This window comes from Sorex fumeus, unplaced genomic scaffold, assembly GCF_029834395.1.
Source record: "Sorex fumeus unplaced genomic scaffold, SorFum_2.1 ptg000020l, whole genome shotgun sequence".
NCBI lineage: Eukaryota > Metazoa > Chordata > Mammalia > Eulipotyphla > Soricidae > Sorex > Sorex fumeus.
The window spans coordinates 6,075,620-6,095,216 of record NW_026606077.1 but is presented as its reverse complement, the minus strand read 5'-3'; the positions used below and the strand labels follow the sequence as shown (position 1 = coordinate 6,095,216).

General features: G+C 59.5%; 1 protein-coding gene across 1 annotated transcript; it reads left to right on the top strand.

Annotated features, from left to right (window-relative positions):
* The first annotated feature begins 513 nt into the window (after nt 1–513).
* On the top strand, nt 514–6,105 carry PRF1 (perforin 1). The gene is made up of 3 exons (XM_056113377.1): nt 514–585; nt 2,429–3,081; nt 4,647–6,105. The coding sequence occupies exons 1-3, from the start codon at nt 514–516 to the stop codon at nt 5,773–5,775; spliced, it is 1,854 nt and encodes a 617-aa protein (XP_055969352.1). The 3' UTR covers nt 5,776–6,105.
* The last annotated feature ends 13,492 nt before the right edge of the window (nt 6,106–19,597 follow it).

The window sequence follows — 19,597 nt, the reverse complement described above, 5'->3', positions numbered from 1 at the left end:
CCCCCATTCCTGGAAGCGAGGGGGACATTGGTGGGCACACAAACTCAAGGGACAAGACAGCCCTGGTGTCACACGTGGTCTGGGGCCTGCGGCCACTGGTTCCCACTGAACTCACAAGAACAGTTCCCACCTCACCCACCTCACCAGTGTGATTTTTGCCCCCCCAAATTGCCCCATGAGTCATTCAAACCATGGAAATTTGGCCCACCCTAATCTACGATAACACAAAAGATGAATGCCCTGGGTCCCCCCAGCTCTCTCCCCAACGGGGTCCTACAGCACCCCACCCACCAGGTCACAAACCCGGCCTGGGCAGGGTGCTGGGAGCCAGCACCTTCTGCTAACAAGTTCTCTTTGAAAGAGGGGGGAGCAGAGGACCCCGCCTAGGATATGTGTCTGGGGCTCAGAACCTGGGCTGGGCTGTGCTGGTGTGGGCAGGAAGTGGGCAAGGAGGTTTGAACAATGTGAGTATTTCTCCTCGCTGCTCAGGGAGGGGGGAATGGTCACGTCGAAATGGCCCCCGAACTACAAATTCAGATCCAGCAACTCATCACAGCCGTTGGCGTCCACACTGAAAATGAAGACGCACTTCAACATAGAAACTGAGGCACAGAGAGGCCAAAGAAGCTTATTGTGGCACCAAGCCGGTCCCCCCCTGAACTTGGCTCTGCCCCTAAGGCCCTGTCGGGCAATGAGTCCGAACAGGAAGACCGCCCCCTGCTGGCAGGATCGGGCCTTGGGCCCCCGCCCGCCTGGGCCTTACCTGTTGGGTCCCCCAGCCCCCAGGGTGCTGTGCTTGAGGGTTGTCACTGGCATTCACCGCCTGCCTCCTGAGGGCTGTCAGCAGCACCGGATGAGGGGTTGGGGACTGGGTGGGTGCCAGTGGGAGGGCAGAGAGTGAAGGCGACCTGCTACCACAGCTGGGGGGCGGGGGGCGGGACAGGAAGCAGAAGCGTGATAAACCGTGGCCCCACGCTGTGTGGTGAGCCTGTCTGGAGGCCAACACCTCCATCTCGGACGCCGCCCGGGGGGCCAGGATGGCGGTGTAGGAGCAGCGCAGCTCCAGACCCAGGTAGGGAGGCGCTGGGCCCCGGGTGCGAGAGGGCACAGAGCAGCTGCTCCTCTTAGGGAAGAGTCTCGGGGGCAGGAAGTGGAACAGAGACAAACACGCTCACGTCTAACTCACAGCGCGGCCTCTTCCTCATACACAAAGCCAAGAGGTGGACACTCCAGGCTCCAGCGCCTGCAGACGCGGGCAGTGAGGGCTCCTGGGGGCGTGAGAGGGCGAGAGGGCCAGGATGGACCTCGCTGACCTCCGGGGAGAGAGACAGCTGACCACTTCCAAGGGACTCCTTTCCCCCTTCTCCCCGTCTGGGATTCCTGCTCTGGGAGACGCACAGGAATCACCCCCACTTCTCAGAGACCCAGCAGGGCAGGAGGTGAGAGGCCTCCAGGGAGCTCAGTGTGGACAGAGGGGACCCCGGTGGTCAGTAACTCGGAGGACACCCGGGAACACCTGAAGGAGAAACAAACCGCTGGCAAACGCTGGGCACAGAAGTGACGGAGATGGCAAGAGATAGTACAGGGTTACGACACTGGCCGTGGTGAGACCAAATCCCTCCACAAAAAGTCCAATAGTTGGTCATAGCAATAGCACAGCGGGTAGGGCTTTTCCCTTGCACAGGCTAGCCCTGGGAAATCCCCGGCACCCCACACAGTCCCCAAAGTCCACCAGGAGTAAGCCAGGAGTAAGTTGGGTGTGCCCTTCCCCCCAAAATTTCAGTAGTCAGTAGCTCACACACACTGCCCGGACTTCACAAAGCAGAGATTTTGGGGGGCAGGGGGGATGCTCTTGTTGAGGAGGTTGAAGTTTGAGGCCTGGTGGGGGGACATCCCAGCTCTGTTCTGGGTGCGGGGAATCCGCCCCCTGCCCAGCAGTGCTCGGGAGGATAGGGCCCAGGGGGTTGAGCCGGAGCCGTCACCCCTGTACTCTCTCCAGGCCCCAAGAGCAGCTTTATTCTCGGATTCAGCCTGGGGTGCTTCCAGGAGGCTCAGAGAGAGGGCTCCCCGGAGAAATCGAGGCAGCACGCGGCATCCTTTGCTTCCCCAGTTCCCGGAAAGGCAAAGCAGGGTCCGGGGCGCAGGACCCCTGCTGGGGCCCAACCTCCCCCCTCCCAAGCACCTGTCTCTCAAAATCCATCTTTTCCTGGAGCCCCCAGGCCCTTCCCAAATCTCATCCTCCCCCTACGACCCCCAGGGCGACGCCCAGCAGCGGCCGCCGTGGATTGGAGACCCATCCGGGGAAGGGCAGCCTCCCCTGCGCTGCGTGTCCCTGGGCACTTGGCTGCCCCTTCCCGTGCCCACCCGCACCACTCCGGGCCCCTCCGGCCCTGGCCGTCCGCGACCCAGGTCCCCCTCCCTCCCGCAGCTGGCGTCCACGGGGAGACGCAGGAGCCGCCGCCGTCCCCGCTCTGCCCACGGACGTCGGACGCCCTCGAGGGCCCCGGCCCCCCGCGCGGGCAGCCCCATGGCCCGGGGCGCGCCGCTCCCGGGGGTCCTGCTGCTGCTGCTGCTGCTGCTGCCCGCGCCCGCGCCCGCGCCCTGCTTCACGGCCACGCGCTCCGAGTGCCGGCGCCACGAGGCCTTCGTGCCCGGCGCGTGGCTGGCCGGCGAGGGCGTGGACGTGACGAGCCTGAAGCGCTCGGGCTCCTTCCCCGTGGACACGCAGCGCTACCTGCGGCCCGACGGCACCTGCACCCTGTGCCGCAACGCGCTGCAGGGGGGCGCGATGCAGCGCCTGCCCCTGGCGCTCACCGACTGGCGCGCGGGGCGCGGGGGCTGCCAGCGCCAGGTGGGCCAGGCCGCGCTGCGCTCCACGGAGGACGTGGCCCGGGACTCGGCCAGCAGCATCACCAACGACTGGAAGGCCGGGCTGGAGGTGGTCCTGCCGCAGCCCCCCGGCGTCAGAGCGCGCGTCAGCACGGCCGGGTCGCACTCGGAGGCCGCGAACTTCGCCGCCTCCAAGAACCACCAGGACCAGTACCGGTTCAGCCGCGACCAGGCGCAGTGTCGCGTGTACAGGTCAGTCCGGCCAGCAGGGAGCCGGGGAGGGGCCGGGGGTGCCCGCGCCCTGGGAGGCGACGGAGCCGGAGGAGGCCCAGCCCCGGCCTGGCGCGCCAGGGCGGTGTCCCGTGTCCCCCTCCGCTGCGGTCCGGCCGCAGAGCACCCCAAGGGGCGAGCCAGGTGGAAGCGGGCAGCAGCCCCATTGGGTCCCCACAACACCCTCTCCCGGGGCACCCACGCCTCCCGTTTGCCCCTCCTGGAGAGGCCCCAGGCCTCCATGTACCTACCCCCCACCCCACCCACTCCTGGACCCCTTACACCAAGAAATGCGCGGTTTCCACGAACGAAGCCCACGTGCCATCTCCTGCAGGGGAGGCTGCCCCACGCCCAGTGACCCTGGGCACCTCCTGCGGGGAGCCAGCAAGGAGGGGACCCAATCCCGGAGAGCAGCTGGCAGCCTCAGGGCCAGGCCTCCTCCCTGAAGCATCAGTAATTTGCACATCCTGTTCTTTGGGGGTTTGGTGGGAGTTGGGGGTGTCGTTGTTATCTTTGGGTTTGTTTGTTTTTGGTCACAGCCAGTGGTGGCCAGGGCTTAGTCCTGACTCAGCACTCACGGGTCACTCCTGGCCAGGCTCAGGGAACCATTTGTGGTGCCAGGGATCAAAGCAGGGTCAGCCCCACGCAAGGCAAGTGCCCTTCCCGCTGGAGCCTCTCCAGCCCCGACACTTTTAATAATTAGAAAATAAAATGGAGGGGGCCGGAGCAATAGCACGGCGGGTAGGGTGTTTGCCTTGCACGAGGCCGACCCGGGTTCGATTCCCAGCATCCCATGTGGTCCCCTGAGCACCGCCAGGGCTGACTCCTGAGTGCAGAACCAGGAGTAACCCCTGTGCATCGCCGGGTGTGACCCAAGAAGAAAAAAAGAAAGAAAGAAAAGAAGACGGAAGGGCTGGAGTGATAGAATAGCAGGCAGGGCTTGTAGCCAAACCAGTTTCGATTCCCGGCACTCCAGGTGGTCCTCTGAGCACTGCCAGGAGTGACCCCTAAGTGCATCATTGGGTGTGCCCCCACCAGAAAAAAAAAAGAAAAAGAAAAGAGGGACTGGAGAGACGTGCAGGAGGCGCAGAGCCTGCCCTGCCTGGGACCTTACTGGCTATGGCCCGGGTTTGAATCCCCAGCATCACATATGGTCGCCTGAGCACGGCCAGGGGTCACTCCAGAGCCAGGAAGAGCCCCTGAGCACTGCCGGGTGTGGCCCAAACACCCCCAAGATTAATTAAATAATCTTGAAGGCAATAATAAGTGAAAAAAAAAGGAAGAAACCCATTAGAAAAGGAAAAGGGACATGAATGATCTCTACAAAGCACCAAGGGGCCCCAGACCCGCCTTCGGAGCCAGGCCACCTGGGTCCTCTCGCTGCCATTCACTCTCCAGCAGTGACCCAGTACCATTTCCAGCCCCCCAGCCCCCCTCTGATAAGCTCAGAGTCTGGCCAGCATTCAGTCCTGCCCGCTGCGAGGGAGGGAGGGAGGGAGGGAGGGAGCGCCCCTCTGCGGACTCACCCGATGACTCTGTCCCCCCAGCTCTCGCCTGGTGCAGAACCCGCCCCTGCACCAGGACTTCAAGAAGGCTCTCCGGGCGCTGCCCCCCTACTTCAACGCCTCCAGCAAGCCCGACTACGTGCGTTTCATCTCCACCTTTGGCACCCACTTCATCAAGTCCATGGAACTGGGCGGCCGGACCTTGGCCCTCACAGCCATGCGCACCTGTGAAGTGACCCTGAACGGGCTCACGGCAGACGAGGTGGCGGACTGCCTGGAGGTGGAGGCCGAGGTAAGCGTCGGCATGGCCGTCAGTGCCACATCGGAGTTCAAGACCTGCGAGGAGAAGAAGAAGCAGCACAAGATGGGGGCCTCCTTCCACCAGACCTACAGGGAGCGATACACGGAGGTGGTGGGCGGCAACTTCAGCACCTGGAATGACCTGCTGTTCGGGAAGGAGGCGAGCGCCGAGCACTTTGCGGCCTGGGTGGCCTCGCTGAAGCACAGCCCCGGCCTGCTGGACTTCACCCTGGAGCCGCTGCACTTGCTTCTGAAGCACCACGACCCGAGGCGGGGGGCGCTGAGAGCAGCCGTGAGCAAGTACATCACAAGCAAGGCGCGCTGGAGGGACTGCAGCCGGCCCTGCCCGCCGGGGCAGCACAAGAGCCCGCAGGACGAGTGCCAGTGCTTGTGCCAGGCCTCCACGGCCACCAGCCAGGACTGCTGTCCCCGGGAGCGGGGCCTGGCCCATCTGGTGGTCATGCAGTTCCGGGCCCAGGGCCTGTATGGGGACTGGATCACCGCCACCGACGCCTACCTGAAGGTCTTCTTCGGGGGCCAAGAGAAGAGGACAGAAACCGTGTGGAACAACAACAACCCCCGCTGGACCATCAAGATGGACTTCGGAGACGTGGTGTTGGCCGCGGCAGGGATCCTGAAGGTCGAGGTGTGGGATGCCGACTCGGGCATAGACGACGACCGCCTGGGCAGCTGTCATTATCCTGCTGCATCGGGCTTCCACCGGGAGAACTGCCAACTGTCCCATGGCCAGCTGCAGTTTTCCTACGAGGCCAAGTGTGCGTCCCACCTGTCGGGGAAGACGTGCATGGATTACGTCCCGCACGGGCTTCCGGGGGAGCCTCCGGGAAACCGGAGTGGGGCGGTATGGTGAGAGCCGTAACCTGTGAGCCCAGCCAGAGACGCCTCAGAGACTGTCCGGGCCTCCCCCAAGCCCTGCAAAGCTGCCTTTCCTTTTTTTCTCCCAATGACTTCACGAACCAGCTGAGACTCCCTCACTGACCACCTGAGCTCCTGCAGAGGTCAGGCCCTGGCCCTATCCAAGCCGGGCCCTGGCCATGCCCAGCTGTCCTGGAAAAACCTTCCTCCTGGGGCCGGAGCAACAGTACAGCGGGGAGGCCACTTGCCTTGCACGCAGCCAACACGGGTTTGATCCCTGGCATCCCATATGGTCCCCCGATTTCTGCCAGGAGTCATCCCTGAGCGCCACCAGGTATTAAGAACATCAAACACACACACACACACACACACACACACACACACACACACACACGCCTTCCTCCTCTGTGCCTCCTAGCTTGGAAGACTCTTCTTTCCGCTCACAGCTCCAGCCCCCTCTGCTGCAGCCACTGCGTTGGCCCTGCCTTTTATACCGACCATGAGGCAAGGTTTTGGCCTAGGTGCACACAACAGGGCAAGGGGACCCACATAAGATGACGCAGGTGGTGGCAGCGGCGGTGGGTGATGGACCAAACACAGCCCCTGGGATAAATTTCTATAAAAGAGCCAAGACAGAAGGCCGTGAGGCTCCCCCTGCCCCGGGCATACAGATACTGTCAATAAACTGTGCTTTGTGTCGTTTTTTGTTTGGTTGTTTGATTTTTTTTTCTTTTATTGGAAAAGTGGAGACCTAAAATATTTCCCTTCTCCTCCTCACTCTTGGATTTAAGAAACAGCAGCGCAAGCTCCATGAAGAGCAGCCGCCACGGCCCTGCAGGTCCTGTTTGGGTGATGTGGGGCGGGTGGGGCCTGGGTGAAGGGAGGGAGCACTTGTCCCCCCTGGCGGGGCCTGGTTGCCGATGACAGCCTCATGCAGGAGCATGAACCCAGGGCGTCCAGGGCTTCTCACTCCTGAACGTGACCAGGAGTTCTAATCGGCCCGTGGCTGTCAGCCAGTCTTTCCCTTGGTGAAAACCACCCACCGGAGGCGAACTCGTACCAACTAGAGGACATGTGCATGGGTCGCCAGGCGTTCGGATCGATCTGTTTCTCTCCCGCCCCACCCACAACCGACAGAAGAAGCAGAGGCCCCAGTGAGGGAGTTTCTGGGCTCCTGGCCTTGGCACGCGTCCGCCCCGCTCCTCGGCCCCTGCTGTGGGATGAAACGGCCTTTGCTCCACAGCCAAGGGCACAGGCCGTCTCCAGCACAGGCCCGGGCAGTCTCTGAGGTGCAGGGCTGTGGCAGTGTGCATTCGCCTCTGGAGGGGGTCCCACCAGTTTGAAGCGCCCACACATAAGGCCTTCGAGGTCCGGGAGCTCCCCCGGTCAGTAGCCCAGCCTCTGCAGAGCGCTGACCCTGAATGCCCGCGTGGGCACTGAGGCCCGGCACACCCTAAAGGCCGAGTTGAAACCACATTTCTTACAAGTGTCCCCTCCCCGCCCCGCATGCAAACAAGCACCGAGAAGCCTTGGAACTTCCCACGGGGCAGCTGGGCTTCCCAAGCACAAACATGGGTGTGGGCCGGCGCCTTGGGGAGGGACAAGCGGGCAGGGCCTGGCTGGCTCCGGGATGATGGCCCTGAGCAGACGGGTGTCAAACGGACAGCACCCTAAGCCTTGGTTTCCCCCACAGGGCCATCTTTGCCTGACCCCTTCTCAGGGCTGTCTGGTGGGGCACCGTGAGCCTCTGGAGACAGACTCTGGAGAGGCCTCTGGAAACCCAGCTGGAAACAGAGGGGGAACAAGGCGGGAGGAAGACCAAGCAGAGGCCCACCATAACGGGGTGAGACCTCCGCGCCTGAGGAAGGCTTTGAGAGGCAGAACGGAGGGCTTCTGGGGGGAAGCGGAAGGAGGGGCCGGCTGGCGCCGAGTCCTCACCCCAAGTCAACAGGACACTTTGGCGTCTGGAGCGATAACACAGCGGGGAGGGCGTTTGCCTTGCACCCGGCCGACCCGGGTTCGATTCCCAGCATCCCATATGGTTCCCTGAGCACCGCCAGGAGGAATTCCTGAGTGCAGAGCCAGGAGTAACCCCTGTGCATCGCCAGTGTTACCACCCCTCCCCAAAAAAGGACACTTTGGTTTACATCCTACATGAACGTGAGGCTCCTGGACCCCACTCCCCCGCCCCGAGAGCTTCGGCTGCCCCCACACAGGAGCCTGTCGGCCGGGCGGGGGGGGGGGAGAAGGGCAGAACAGCGAGCCAGGCCTTCCTGCCCTCAGTGTCCCTTGGTTGTGACCTGGGGATGCCCAGACCCCACTTCCCCCAGAGGCCTGTGCCGTGGCTCTGTCTGCCCATGTCCTCCCCTCCCTGCATAGGACCCACTGCTGTCCCTCGTCCTGAGACTCTGAGGCACTCGTGCCCCTCCAGGTTCCTCCGGCCGCTCCTCTGAGCCGGCTCTGACGACTGCCATCGGCAAGGGGGCTTCTGCTACTGAGCCCTCTCCACCCTCACCTTGTAGCACTGTAGCACTGTCCTCCCGTTGTTCATCCATTTGCTCGAGCGGGCACCAGTAACGTCTCCATTGTGAGACTTGTTGTTACTGTGTTTGGCAGATCGAATACGTCATGGGGAGCTTGCCAGGCTTTGCCGTGCGGGCGGGATATTCTGGGTAGCTTGCCGGGTTCTCCGAGACGGGCGGAGGAATAACACCCTACCTGCTGTGCTATCGCTCCAGCCCCATGGACGTGAAAACTGGAACTCAGGGGAGGCCTTAAGAAGCAAGGCCATAAAGAGGGCCAGTGTCCTTCCGAGGCAGGACGCAGCCTGAGGGCACCGCCTGGGAAAAATCTAGCACCTCAGCCACACACTCCCACACTCCAGCCTCCGGGACTGTGAGAAGGTGATTTGCCCTGTCGTTTATCAGCCCTGGTCTGGGGCATTTTCTCAGGCATCGCGAATGGACCCAGGGCCCCCCTTGAGGAGGCGGAGGGCACCACCCCGCTCTGCCACCCATGGGCATAAAATAAAACCACCTGCCCGGTTCTGATGCCCCCATGTCCCCTATAACTAGGAAGCAGCGAGGCTGGGTCTGCCCCTCGGGTGCCCCCGCCCCAGGCTCAGGGGCCCTTCAGAAGCTGAGGCCGAGAGCAGGATTGGAGTTTAGGGACTTTGTGCAGACGGGGTGGTGTGGACAGAAGGTGCCACAAGAGGTGCTAATCAGGCACCCCACCCCCACCCGTCCCAGGCTCTGTAGTTGGTGCTCGGCACAGACCTGAGCCATCCCAGCTGCAGACCGGTCCGGCCCCGCCCATCAGTGCTATGTGGGCGTGAATTCGTTTTTTTTTTTCTTTTTGGGTCACACCGGGGATGCTCAGGGGTTGCCTTTGGCTCATGTACTCGGGAATTACTCCTGGTGGTGCTCAAGGGACCCTGTGGAATGCTGGGAATCAAACCCGGGTTGGCCGCGTGCAAGGCAGATGCCCTACCCACTGTGCGATCGCTCCAGCCCTGTGGACGTGAATTCTTGCCCCACTGATTTCATCCAGACTCGCACCCACTGCCAGCAGCTACAGCCCCAATTGGTGACACTGTCTCATCTGCCTGACAGCTTCCACTGTGCTCCCCTGGCCTGTCCGGCTGCCCACCACCCCACAACCTGCCCTGTCCTTGGAACCAGCTCTCGGCTCTCCCTCCTCCGTCCCCTGCAAGGTCCAGGGCACAGAAGGGTGGGACCCTTCACCGCACGACAGCTGGTTCCTGGGCACCTCCCAAGAGCCAAGTCCCCGGCCAGAGCCCAGCAGAGCCCCTGCTTCTGATGTGGGGACAGAGGGGGACGCAGTGGAAAAGACAGGCGTGGGTGACAGTCAGCCCAGGGGATTCAGCTGGACCCACTCACCCTCACTGTCTCTCTTGGCCTGGGGGGCCGCCTCCAAGATCGGGCCCAGGGGTGGCAACAGTCCAGGTTTGGAGGAACAAGGCGGGGCCCTGAGCTCAGCTCCCAGCCTCCCGTCAGCCACAGTAGTTCCAGGAGCCAGACAGCACAAGCCCCCTCAGCTGTCCCCCTTCCCGGCTCAACTCCCTGCACCTCTGCAGGAAGTTTCTGGAATCATCCCCCAAGTAAATGATCTACTCACAAATCCCCACCTCAAGGCACACCTCAGGGGAAGTCACACATACACACACAAACACACACACACACACACACACGCAGAGCTAAGCAGAGGGTCAGGAGGGCAGATCAAGGAAGTGACAGCCACACTCGGTGCACACCTGCCAGAGACCCCTCTCACTGCCCCCTCGCTAGCACATGACAGTCCCACAATGCACCTCGCCAACCCGGGGTCCCTGCTTGTAAAGCAGGAGGTGCCAACCGTGACTTCTGCCCCGACCCCAGGCCTCCACCGCCTGGGCCCTGATTCCACAGTCTCAGTCCACTTCCTGGCACTCTGGAAGCAAGGCTGAGGGGACCCTGCAGGAGTTGCAGCCGGGGTCTGCCCAGTGGGCGTTGCCATGAGCCTTCCCGATGCTGGGGAGAAATCCTGTGGGTTTTTTTTTTTCTTTTTGGGTCCACCTGGAGATGCACAGGCGTTACTCCTGGCTCTGCACTCAGAAATTACTCCTGGCGGTGCTGGGGGGACCATATGGGATGCTGGGGTTCGAACCTGGGTCTGCCGTGTGCAAGGCAAACGCCCTACCCGCTGTGCTATTGCTCTAGATCAAATCCTGCACCACTGGTGTGTCTCCTGCGGGGCCCAGACACCCACCCAGCGGCTCAGAAAGGGCAGCTGAGCTGAGGGGAGAACGGGAGGGTCCCCACTGCGGCCACTTAGCCCTCGACAGCTGCTCCCCGGTTTCCTCTGAGGACGACAGTGACGTCAGCCAGCTGGCAGGACACGAGCTTCTTTTTTTATTTTTTTAATTTTTATTAGTGAAACACCATGAGATGCAGTTGTAGACTTACAAATTTTTGTGCTTGGGTTTCAGTTATATAATGATCGAGTATACCCATCCCTCCACCAGAGGACACGAGCTTCTCTCCCGGGAACCCCAGAGCGTGTGACTGGAGCAGTGAGGCTGGGGAGAGCCTCGTCTTCCTCCACGCTGTTCTTGGCATCTGGAATGGTTGGCCTGAGGACCTGGCCCTCGAGCCTGCCACGCAGGAGGCTGTGACTCAGTGGGGTCACGGTTGCCACCACGTCTATCCCTCTCCCGCAGCATGGGGCACGCACGTGGCCACAGTGTGCCAAGATCTTCCCAAGCAGGAGGGCCAGTGAGCAGCCCACAGCCCCACCCAGTCTTCACCTCCATATTATCCTCCCGCTGACATGCGGGGGGCATCAGAAATACCTTTTCTTGCGCACTTACAGGCTCACGCCCTCTCCTCTCTGTACAGCCACGTGTGAAGGCGCCCACGCACCCTCTGAGGTGGGTGCCCTCACCCCCAGCCTCACCTGGGTTTGTACCCTCTGCCAGAGTGCCAAAGTCTCCCCAGGTTGATATGGGGTGATATGGGTGCCGCCAAGGGTGCAGGGCACCCACTTTAGAGGGCTGCTCTCGGGGTCCCTGTCTCCCTGAGTCACATGCTTTAACAAAGAACAAAACACGCAGTCTGTAATGGCCCTTCCTCGTGTTTTGATTGAGATGCTGTGGTTTATGATACTATTAATAATGGTTCCTCCTGCATATAACCCCAGCACCACACCCATCACCATGTGCCCACCTCCCTCTCCCAGGGACCCCGACCCCCCTCCCTCTCAACACCCTTCAGATGCTTGGATCAATAGTTACCTCGGAACCACTTGTCCAGGGCCAGCATTAGGCTGGGCCTCCCCGACGCTCTCCCTTCCAACTCCCCCTTCCCTTCTTCCCGCCCCAAGTCTTTGATCATCTCTGTACTATTTGCTGTCTCTACTAGTTTGTCTGCTCTGGGGACTGTCATTGGCATCTTCGGTGACCCACTGCTTTCACGAATGCTTTCAGGGTGCCTCAGCGCTGTCAGAACCCATCCTTTCACGGCTAACGCTCCACGTATGGACGTGTGGGCTTGCTTACCCGTCATTCCCCTTTGGCCTCTGTGTTCCGTGCTGTGAGCACTGGGCACTCGATCTGTCTGAGCCGCCTGCTTCCATGTCTCTTAGACACGCCCCACAGTGGAAGTGCCCGGCTCTGCGCTAGCCCCACGTCCACGTCTAAACAGCCATACCTTGCCCACAGCTCACTGCTACCTCTGGGCCCACTCTGCCTGGACATTCTTGTGCCCCATTGGACCCAAGCAGCTCTCTGGCATCAGGACACAATCCTCATGCTCTTGGCCTGGTCTTCCTCGTGTTCCCAGGCTCTGTGCGCTCAGCCCTTCCCAGCCCTGCACCCTCCCCTAGGACCCCTGTAGAGCTCTGGCCCCTTGCCTGCTCTGCTGCCCCATCCACTGCACTGCCTTGTTCCCATGGCCCTGAGACTAGGCCCAGCACACATGGCAGGGAGACATGGAGGGAGGGAGGGAGGGAGGGAGGGAGGGAGGAGGGAAGGAGGGGAGGAAGGAGGGAAGGAGGGAAGGAAAGAGGGAGGGAGGGAAGGAAGGAGGGAGGCAGGAAGGAAGGAAGGAAGGAAGGAAGGAAGGAAGGAAGGAAGGAAGGAAGGGAGGGAGGGAGGGAGGGAGGGAAGTTAGTTGCCCCATGCTCCCTCCTCCATCAGACCATGAGCCATTGTGGGCAAGAGCCTTGAGTCCTTCAGTATTTCCACCAAGGATGACCCGGAAGAAAAACCCACCGATAACTTTCATTGGATCCAAGTGAGCGATCCTGACAGAGAACCGGGCAGAGACTGTGATGGTGCCCTCTGCTCCTTCCACCCTCCCGGGCCCGCAGAGGAGCCGCCTCCCCCTCCAGAAAGGCCAAACATCCCTCCTTGTCCCCAAACCAAGTGAGGCCCACTGCACGGGAGCCAGGGCATTTGGAGGAAGGGCATCGGCCGGGCCAACCCAGCCCTGCTGCCCTAATGCTGGCCCAGACACGAAGAGGACGCCCAGGGCAGGTGGACGTGGGGGTGTTTCCCCATCCCCTGCCTCTCCTAGGTGCCGTGTCGGCAGGCAAACCTTCCTTTGCTTTTCCTATGACCCCGTTTATGGACAGGAATCCTGCAAGACACTCCGTGTCCCATGGCGTAGTGATGGGAAAGGGATGCTAGCCAAGGGTCCTGCTGCCAATGGCCAGCTACAGGTCCTCCTGCTCCTGCTCCCAGGCCCCCCTTCAGCCTTCCCTTGGTCTGCCCCATTGCACTGTATCTTCCCTCTCCCCCTGGCCAGGACAGAGGCTCACAGGAGCCCTCTCTCTCTCACCCACCTGCCCCGGAAGGTTCTTAACCCACGGCATCCTCACGCTCTGTTCCTTCAGCCTTGGGGAACGGCCTGGACTGTACAGAGCACTCTAGAGGGTAGGCCAAGGGGCTCAGTTGACCCCACCCCTGGGACTCTCTCCCCAGCGCTCGTCCCTACACTAGGACCAGCTGGGTGGAGATGTCAGAAGCTTGAAGGACAAAAGGAGGAAGAGCTGATTGAGCGTCTCTCGTGCCGGGCCTCACGCTGGCCCACTCACACCCTGGACTCAGTCACTTGCCCTCTCGGCGGGTAGGCAGGAGAATAGCTGCCCAAGGCTGTGCTGAGCGACCACTCCCTTCCCGGCCCAGGGAGTCGCCAGCTACAGAAGGCACCTCTGGGGGGGGGGGGGTGCACCCCCTTCCTTACCCCTTCCAGAGCAAGCTGGGCAGAGGAGAAAGAGAAGAGGGCTGTGTTGAAGCCAGAGCCAGCCATGGAAACATAAACATCTGCTCGTGATTTCAGAAACAAAACAAAAATGTGATTTGCGGAACCAATCCGCAGGCTAAAGCAACGACAGGGAACTACGTGACCCAGAGCCAGGAACCCCATCTGCTTTCGAGTCCTTCGTAAATCACACAGACCACGCAGATGTGCTTAGGGAGCATGTGGACGGCCCGCGCAGCCGGCAGAAACGCTGGGCAGCTTCTCTCTGGTCTTCTCGGCGTGGCTGCAGGGAGCCCGCTGCCTCTGGGCTCTTGCCTGCCGCGTCTCTGAATCCAACATGATGCTTTCCTTGTTCAAGGTTCGCCGCCTTCGACAGTCTGGTGATTTCTTCTCTCACTAAGTGCCCAACTATCTCTAAAGATCGCTGCTCCCTTAAGTGTCTCCGTGGGAGCCATAAAGCTGGGCAGAAGCCCCCCTCCCCTGAGGGTACAGCTCTCCCGGACCCCTCCCCCATGGAGCAAGGCAGGCTCGCCTCCACTTGCTCGGTCAAGGAACCCCTCCGCGTCCCCAGCTCCTCGGTGTCTGCTGGACAGGCCCCACGCAGAGCTCCTGCCAATACTTGCAGTGGCCCTGCTGTACTCCCAGCATCCTGACCCGAGCCCTTCCTCCATGAGGGGTGCTGTCAGTTTCATTTTAAGTTGAAGAGGAGGGCTGGGAGGTTTGAACATGTTAGACACTCAGCAGATCCGTTTATTTAAGCAATAGGGAGGTGGCGTCCAGGGGCTCCAAGATCCCTGCTGTTCACCTTCTGTCCTGAGCAGTTGCCACCCCCCAACACACACACACACACACACACACACACACACACACACACACACACACACCTGCCTTCACAGGAGACCCTCCCTCCCTGCTCAGGCCAACTTTCCTCCTCACGAAGCTTCCCGGAAAAACCTCTGTAAGGCACCACGATCCAGGGTCTAGAGCGATATAGCACAGCAGGTAGGGCACTTGCCTTGCGTGCACGCTGTTGCCCAGGTTCAGTCCCCAGCAACCCATATAGTTCCCAGAGCCCAGAGGAGTAAGCCCTGAGTACAGCCCAGTTTGGCCAAAAAAAAAAAAAAAAAAAACCTGAAACAATAAAGCCATGACCCAGCTTCTATTTCTACCAAGAAGCGAGTGACCTAGCCAAAGGGTGCTAATGGGAAAAAGGGTCAGTCCCCAATGTAGCAGGGAGTATGGAGGGACCCAGGCAGGGCAAAGGGAGGGTGACCTCCGAGAAGGTTACAGCTCCTCCGCCCCAGAGAGGACTTCCGGGCTCCCGCCCTCCTCAAACCAGCTAGAACCTTCACACCTAGACACGGTGTGACAACACCAGGCCTTCCCAAACAGTGTCGCCCTTTGCAGGGGCTGGAGGTTAATCAGTCTTCAGATCTGCCGCCAAACCCAGGGAGGAAGTGGAAATCAGTGGACAGTGGCATGTGCCCCTTTGGCACGTGGCAGCCCCGTGCTCACTCCGCTCTCTAAAGCCCATGTAACGGCCCACTCCAGGAACCCCCAAGGGGCAGCAGCACCCACCCAGGTGGAACTGGGAGGCACCCATGGGGTGCTTGTTGCAGCTCCAGGAGAGCACTGAGCCCAGGGTTTTCTGCAGACCGGTCCTCATTGGTCTTCTCAGTCGAGGGGGAAGGGATGAGCAAAATGGGAATGTGCCCCTGCTGCCTCTAATTGAAAGGCCTGTCACCTTTCCTCACAGAGAAACATCCTTCCATCTAGATTTGGAGAGATTGAAAATGTCTTTGGAAGGTCCAAAGAGATGGTACAGGGGTTCGAGTGTTCGCCTTGAGGTACCAAGCCCAATTCAATTCCTGGCACTGCACATGGTCTCCTTGTACCCCCTAGGGATCACTTCTGAGCACCGAGCCCGGAGCAAGCCCTGAGAATCACTGGGTGTGGCCCCCAAACAGTCTTAGGGGGTGGCAGCAGTTAGCCACAGCAGTGCTCAGGGGACCTGAATCAATGCTGGGGATAGAACCAGGATCAGCCTCATGCAAGGCAAGTTCCTCGTCCTCCATACTATCTCACCAGACTCTAAAAAAAGGTACTTGTGTGATATAATTGCATTATGATTGTGGTGAATTTGTAATGACTTTGCTTTGCCAAAAAAACATTAATTCTTCTGGTTTGAATCTCTGGCATCATATATGGTGCCCAAAGCTTTGCTGACTTTTCCCTAGCGGAGATGCGCAGTAAGCCCTGATCGCAGCTGGGTGTGCTCAAAACCCAACAGGAAAAAACTAGTGAGTGAAAAGAAAGAGGGGGAAGGGAAGAAAAAAGGAGGAAGGAAATTGGAGAAACTGGGAAAGACCAAAACACCAGTGGAAGCGGGTGCACGATGATGCAGTGGGAAGAAGCCCCCCGGGTCACGTGAGACAGTGGGCTCTGGGCTCAGCTCAGAGTCAGCTGCTTTCCTGCACCGCTTTCACTTTCAGTTGTTTTGTTTTGTTTGGAGGCACCTCGGCTGTGCTCAGGGTTTGCTACTGGCTCTGAGTTCAGGGATCTCTTCTAGGTGGGCACTCCTGGGAGGCTGAGGGGTCGAAACTGGACCAGTCATAGGCAAGGCGGAAACGCTCCCCTCCTCACATCCGCTCCGGACCCCATTTTCAGTTTATTTCCAGCCCAGAGGTGTGTGACAACATAGTTGTCTCCTGTCTCTCCTGTAATTCACCCAAGAGTGAAGGATCTCTGTGTCACTCAAGCCAAAGCCCTGGCTGAGCTCTGATTGGGTGTAAATGAACAAGCCTGGGCCAATAGCAGGGCTTTGGGAGAGCTTCAGCTCTGATTGGGTGTAACTGGCCAGGCCTGGGCCAATGGCAGGGCTTGGGGAGAGAGAGCCAGCTCTGATTGGGTGTAACTGGCCAGGCCTGGGCCAATGGCAGGGCTTGGGGAGAGAGAGCCAGCTCTGATTGGGTGTAACTGGCCAGGCCTGGGCCAATGGCAGGGCTTGGGGAGAGAGCGCCAGCTCTGATTGGGTGTAACTGGCCAGGCCTGGGCCAATGGCAGGGCTTGGGGAGAGAGCGCCAGCTCTGATTGGGTGTAACTGGCCAGGCTTGGGCCAATGGCAGGGCTTGGGGAGAGAGAGCCAGCTCTGATTGGGTGTAACTGGTCAGGCCTGGGCCAATAGCAGGGCTTTGGGAGAGCTTCAGCTCTAATTGGGTGTAACTGGCCAGGCCTGGGCCAATGGCAGGGCTTGGGGAGAGAGAGCCAGCTCTGATTGGGTGTAAATGGACAAGCCTGGGCCAATAGCAGGGCTTTGGGAGAGCTTCAGCTCTGATTGGGTGTAACTGGCCAGGCCTGGACCAATGGCAGGGCTTGGGGAGAGAGAGCCAGCTCTGATTGGGTGTAACTGGCCAGGCCTGGGCCAATGGCAGGGCTTGGGGAGAGAGAGCCAGCTCTGATTGGGTGTAACTGGCCAGGCCTGGACCAATGGCAGGGCTTGGGGAGAGAGAGCCAGCTCTGATTGGGTGTAACTGGCCAGGCCTGGGCCAATGGCAGGGCTTGGGGAGAGAGAGCCAGCTCTGATTGGGTGTAACTGGCCAGGCCTGGGCCAATGGCAGGGCTTGGGGAGAGAGAGCCAGCTCTGATTGGGTGTAACTGGCCAGGCCTGGGCCAATGGCAGGGCTTGGGGAGAGAGAGCCAGCTCTGATTGGGTGTAACTGGACAACCCTGGGCCAATAGCAGGGCTTTGGGAGAGCTTCAGCTCTAATTGGGTGTAACTGGCCAGGCCTGGACCAATGGCAGGGCTTGGGGGGGCGAGAGCCAGCTCTGATTGGGTCTAACTGGCTAGGCCTGGGCCAATGGCAGGGCTTGGGGGCCAGAGCCAGTTGCTCAGCCGTGGTCCCCACTAGTCTCTGAGGATGGACAGACGCAGGTGGCGACTACCAAGCGCATGCTGTAGTCTCATGTCTGCTGGATGACAGCCACATGTCTGCTCTATGGACCTACAGATACAGGGGACCTAACGTCCAAGGATGCTCTTCCTTTGAGTAAGTTGGTGGCTCGATAAATAATGTGGGGCAAACTATATTCCCATTTGGGGAAAAATTAGTTACATTCACCACCTCATGCCATTACAGGGCATTATCCAGACAAATTAAGAACCAAACATTAAAGACAACACTATGCAAGCATTTTCTTAAACCATAGGAAATAGTGAAAAGAAATGGCACAGGGGTAAGGCACTTGCCTCGTGTGGCCAACCCTGGTTTGATCCCTGGCACTGCAGGTGGTGCTGCCAGCACCATCAGGAGTACTAAAAGCTGAATACTATTGGTTTAAAAAGAAAGCCAAGTAAACCATAGGAAATGGATATATTCCCTGGGGTAGGGAATGTTAGCCTTCTTGGGGCATAAAATACAAAATGAAGACATATGATGACATGGTAACTCACGCCTTCTCAGCGACAGGATACACACTCCCAAGGTCACAAAATTAAAGCCAAGGATGTGGCTCAAGGGTCAGATCACACACCTCACATGTCATGTGAGACTCTGGGTTCTGTTCCAACATATCCCCCCCCCACGCCCACCCCCTGCCGGGGCACCACCAGCAGTGGTCACTGTCCCCCAGGACATCAGGAGAGCACTCAACATCAAAAAAGAATTCAGAGAAAAAGCTATTACATCTGACAAACTTGGAGAAAGTGCCAGCTGTATGAAGTGCCTGTGGAGGGAACGTTTTATTTTTTTTTTGTACGCCGATTAACTGAGCAGACAGCCATGTATGGGTGGATAGAGAAGACAGAAAATGCAAAGGGCCAATAAACACAAAAGATGTTCTGCTTCATTAGTAATCTGGGAAAGTATGATGAAGATCGAAATCAAAGGCTGTTTTTACGTATCAGATTGGCAAAAATTAAAAACACCGTGTGTGTGACCTCACGTACTGGAGTGGGGACGGGGAAACAGCGCTTTCACAAACAGCTGCTGCTTCACTCAGCCCAAAAGAGGACCTCACTGGCTCAAAGAGAGAACGAAAGTGATTTTCCGGGAGTACATCCACAGCCACACGAGGTCTGGGTCTGTTGATGGCAGACAGGCTGGTGAGGAACGGCCTGGAGAGAGGAAGACCCAAACGAAACGGAAAAGACCTGGATATGAATTCTCTGCCCGAGTGACTCATCGGAAACAGCATTTCTTGTGGGCAGCGGAGGGGAACCTCTCGAGAGGACATGGAAGTTTGAATAACCTCTAGTCTGAGAACCGCAAGAGCATGTGGGTGGAACTTCAAAGTACTCATGCTTTCCTCACAGCCCCCTCCCCACCCAGCCGCCTCTCTCTCTCTCTCTCTCTCTCTCTCTCTCTCTCTCTCTCTCTCTCTCCACACACACACACACTCACACTCTCATAAACACACACATGCACTCACATACATTCACATTCAGATACACACATATATTCACATTTACACACACTCATACAAACACATCACACACACACACACACACACACACACACACACACACACACACACCTCAGTCTTCCAGGCCACTGACCATTTCCTTCCCCATCGCTGAAACTATCAGGGAATTCCAGCACCCAATCTGGCTCCCCCACTTCAGGAATGCGCCGGGCCTAAGAACCAGCATCTGCTGGGCTGGGCTCAGGCTCCAGGGCGTGGGCACGGCAGCCCCTTGTGGTGGTGTTGGAGTGGAGCAGGTGAACCAAGGGCCCGTCAGGAGCCTGGGCTGGAAGCAGCCAGAGTCAGGCTCAGCCCAAGCGGCCCCTGGCAGCCGGGACAGCACTGAGCATCTTGGAATCCATGCTCAGGAGAGCGGGGGATGCTCCTGGGTGCCCCGAAGGCCATGCAGACTCTGCAACGCTGCCGCCTGTGGCTCTGAAGGATGGCCCGGAGACGGCGCTCACCAGAGGCCCAGGTGCCACTTACCTGAGGAGCGAGAGACATGGAGGCCAGAGCAGATGTTCCCACAGTGGGGCAGGAGGGTCTGGGGGACGCACATGTGAGCACGCCACGTCCCACGTGTCTCCCTCCCCACCA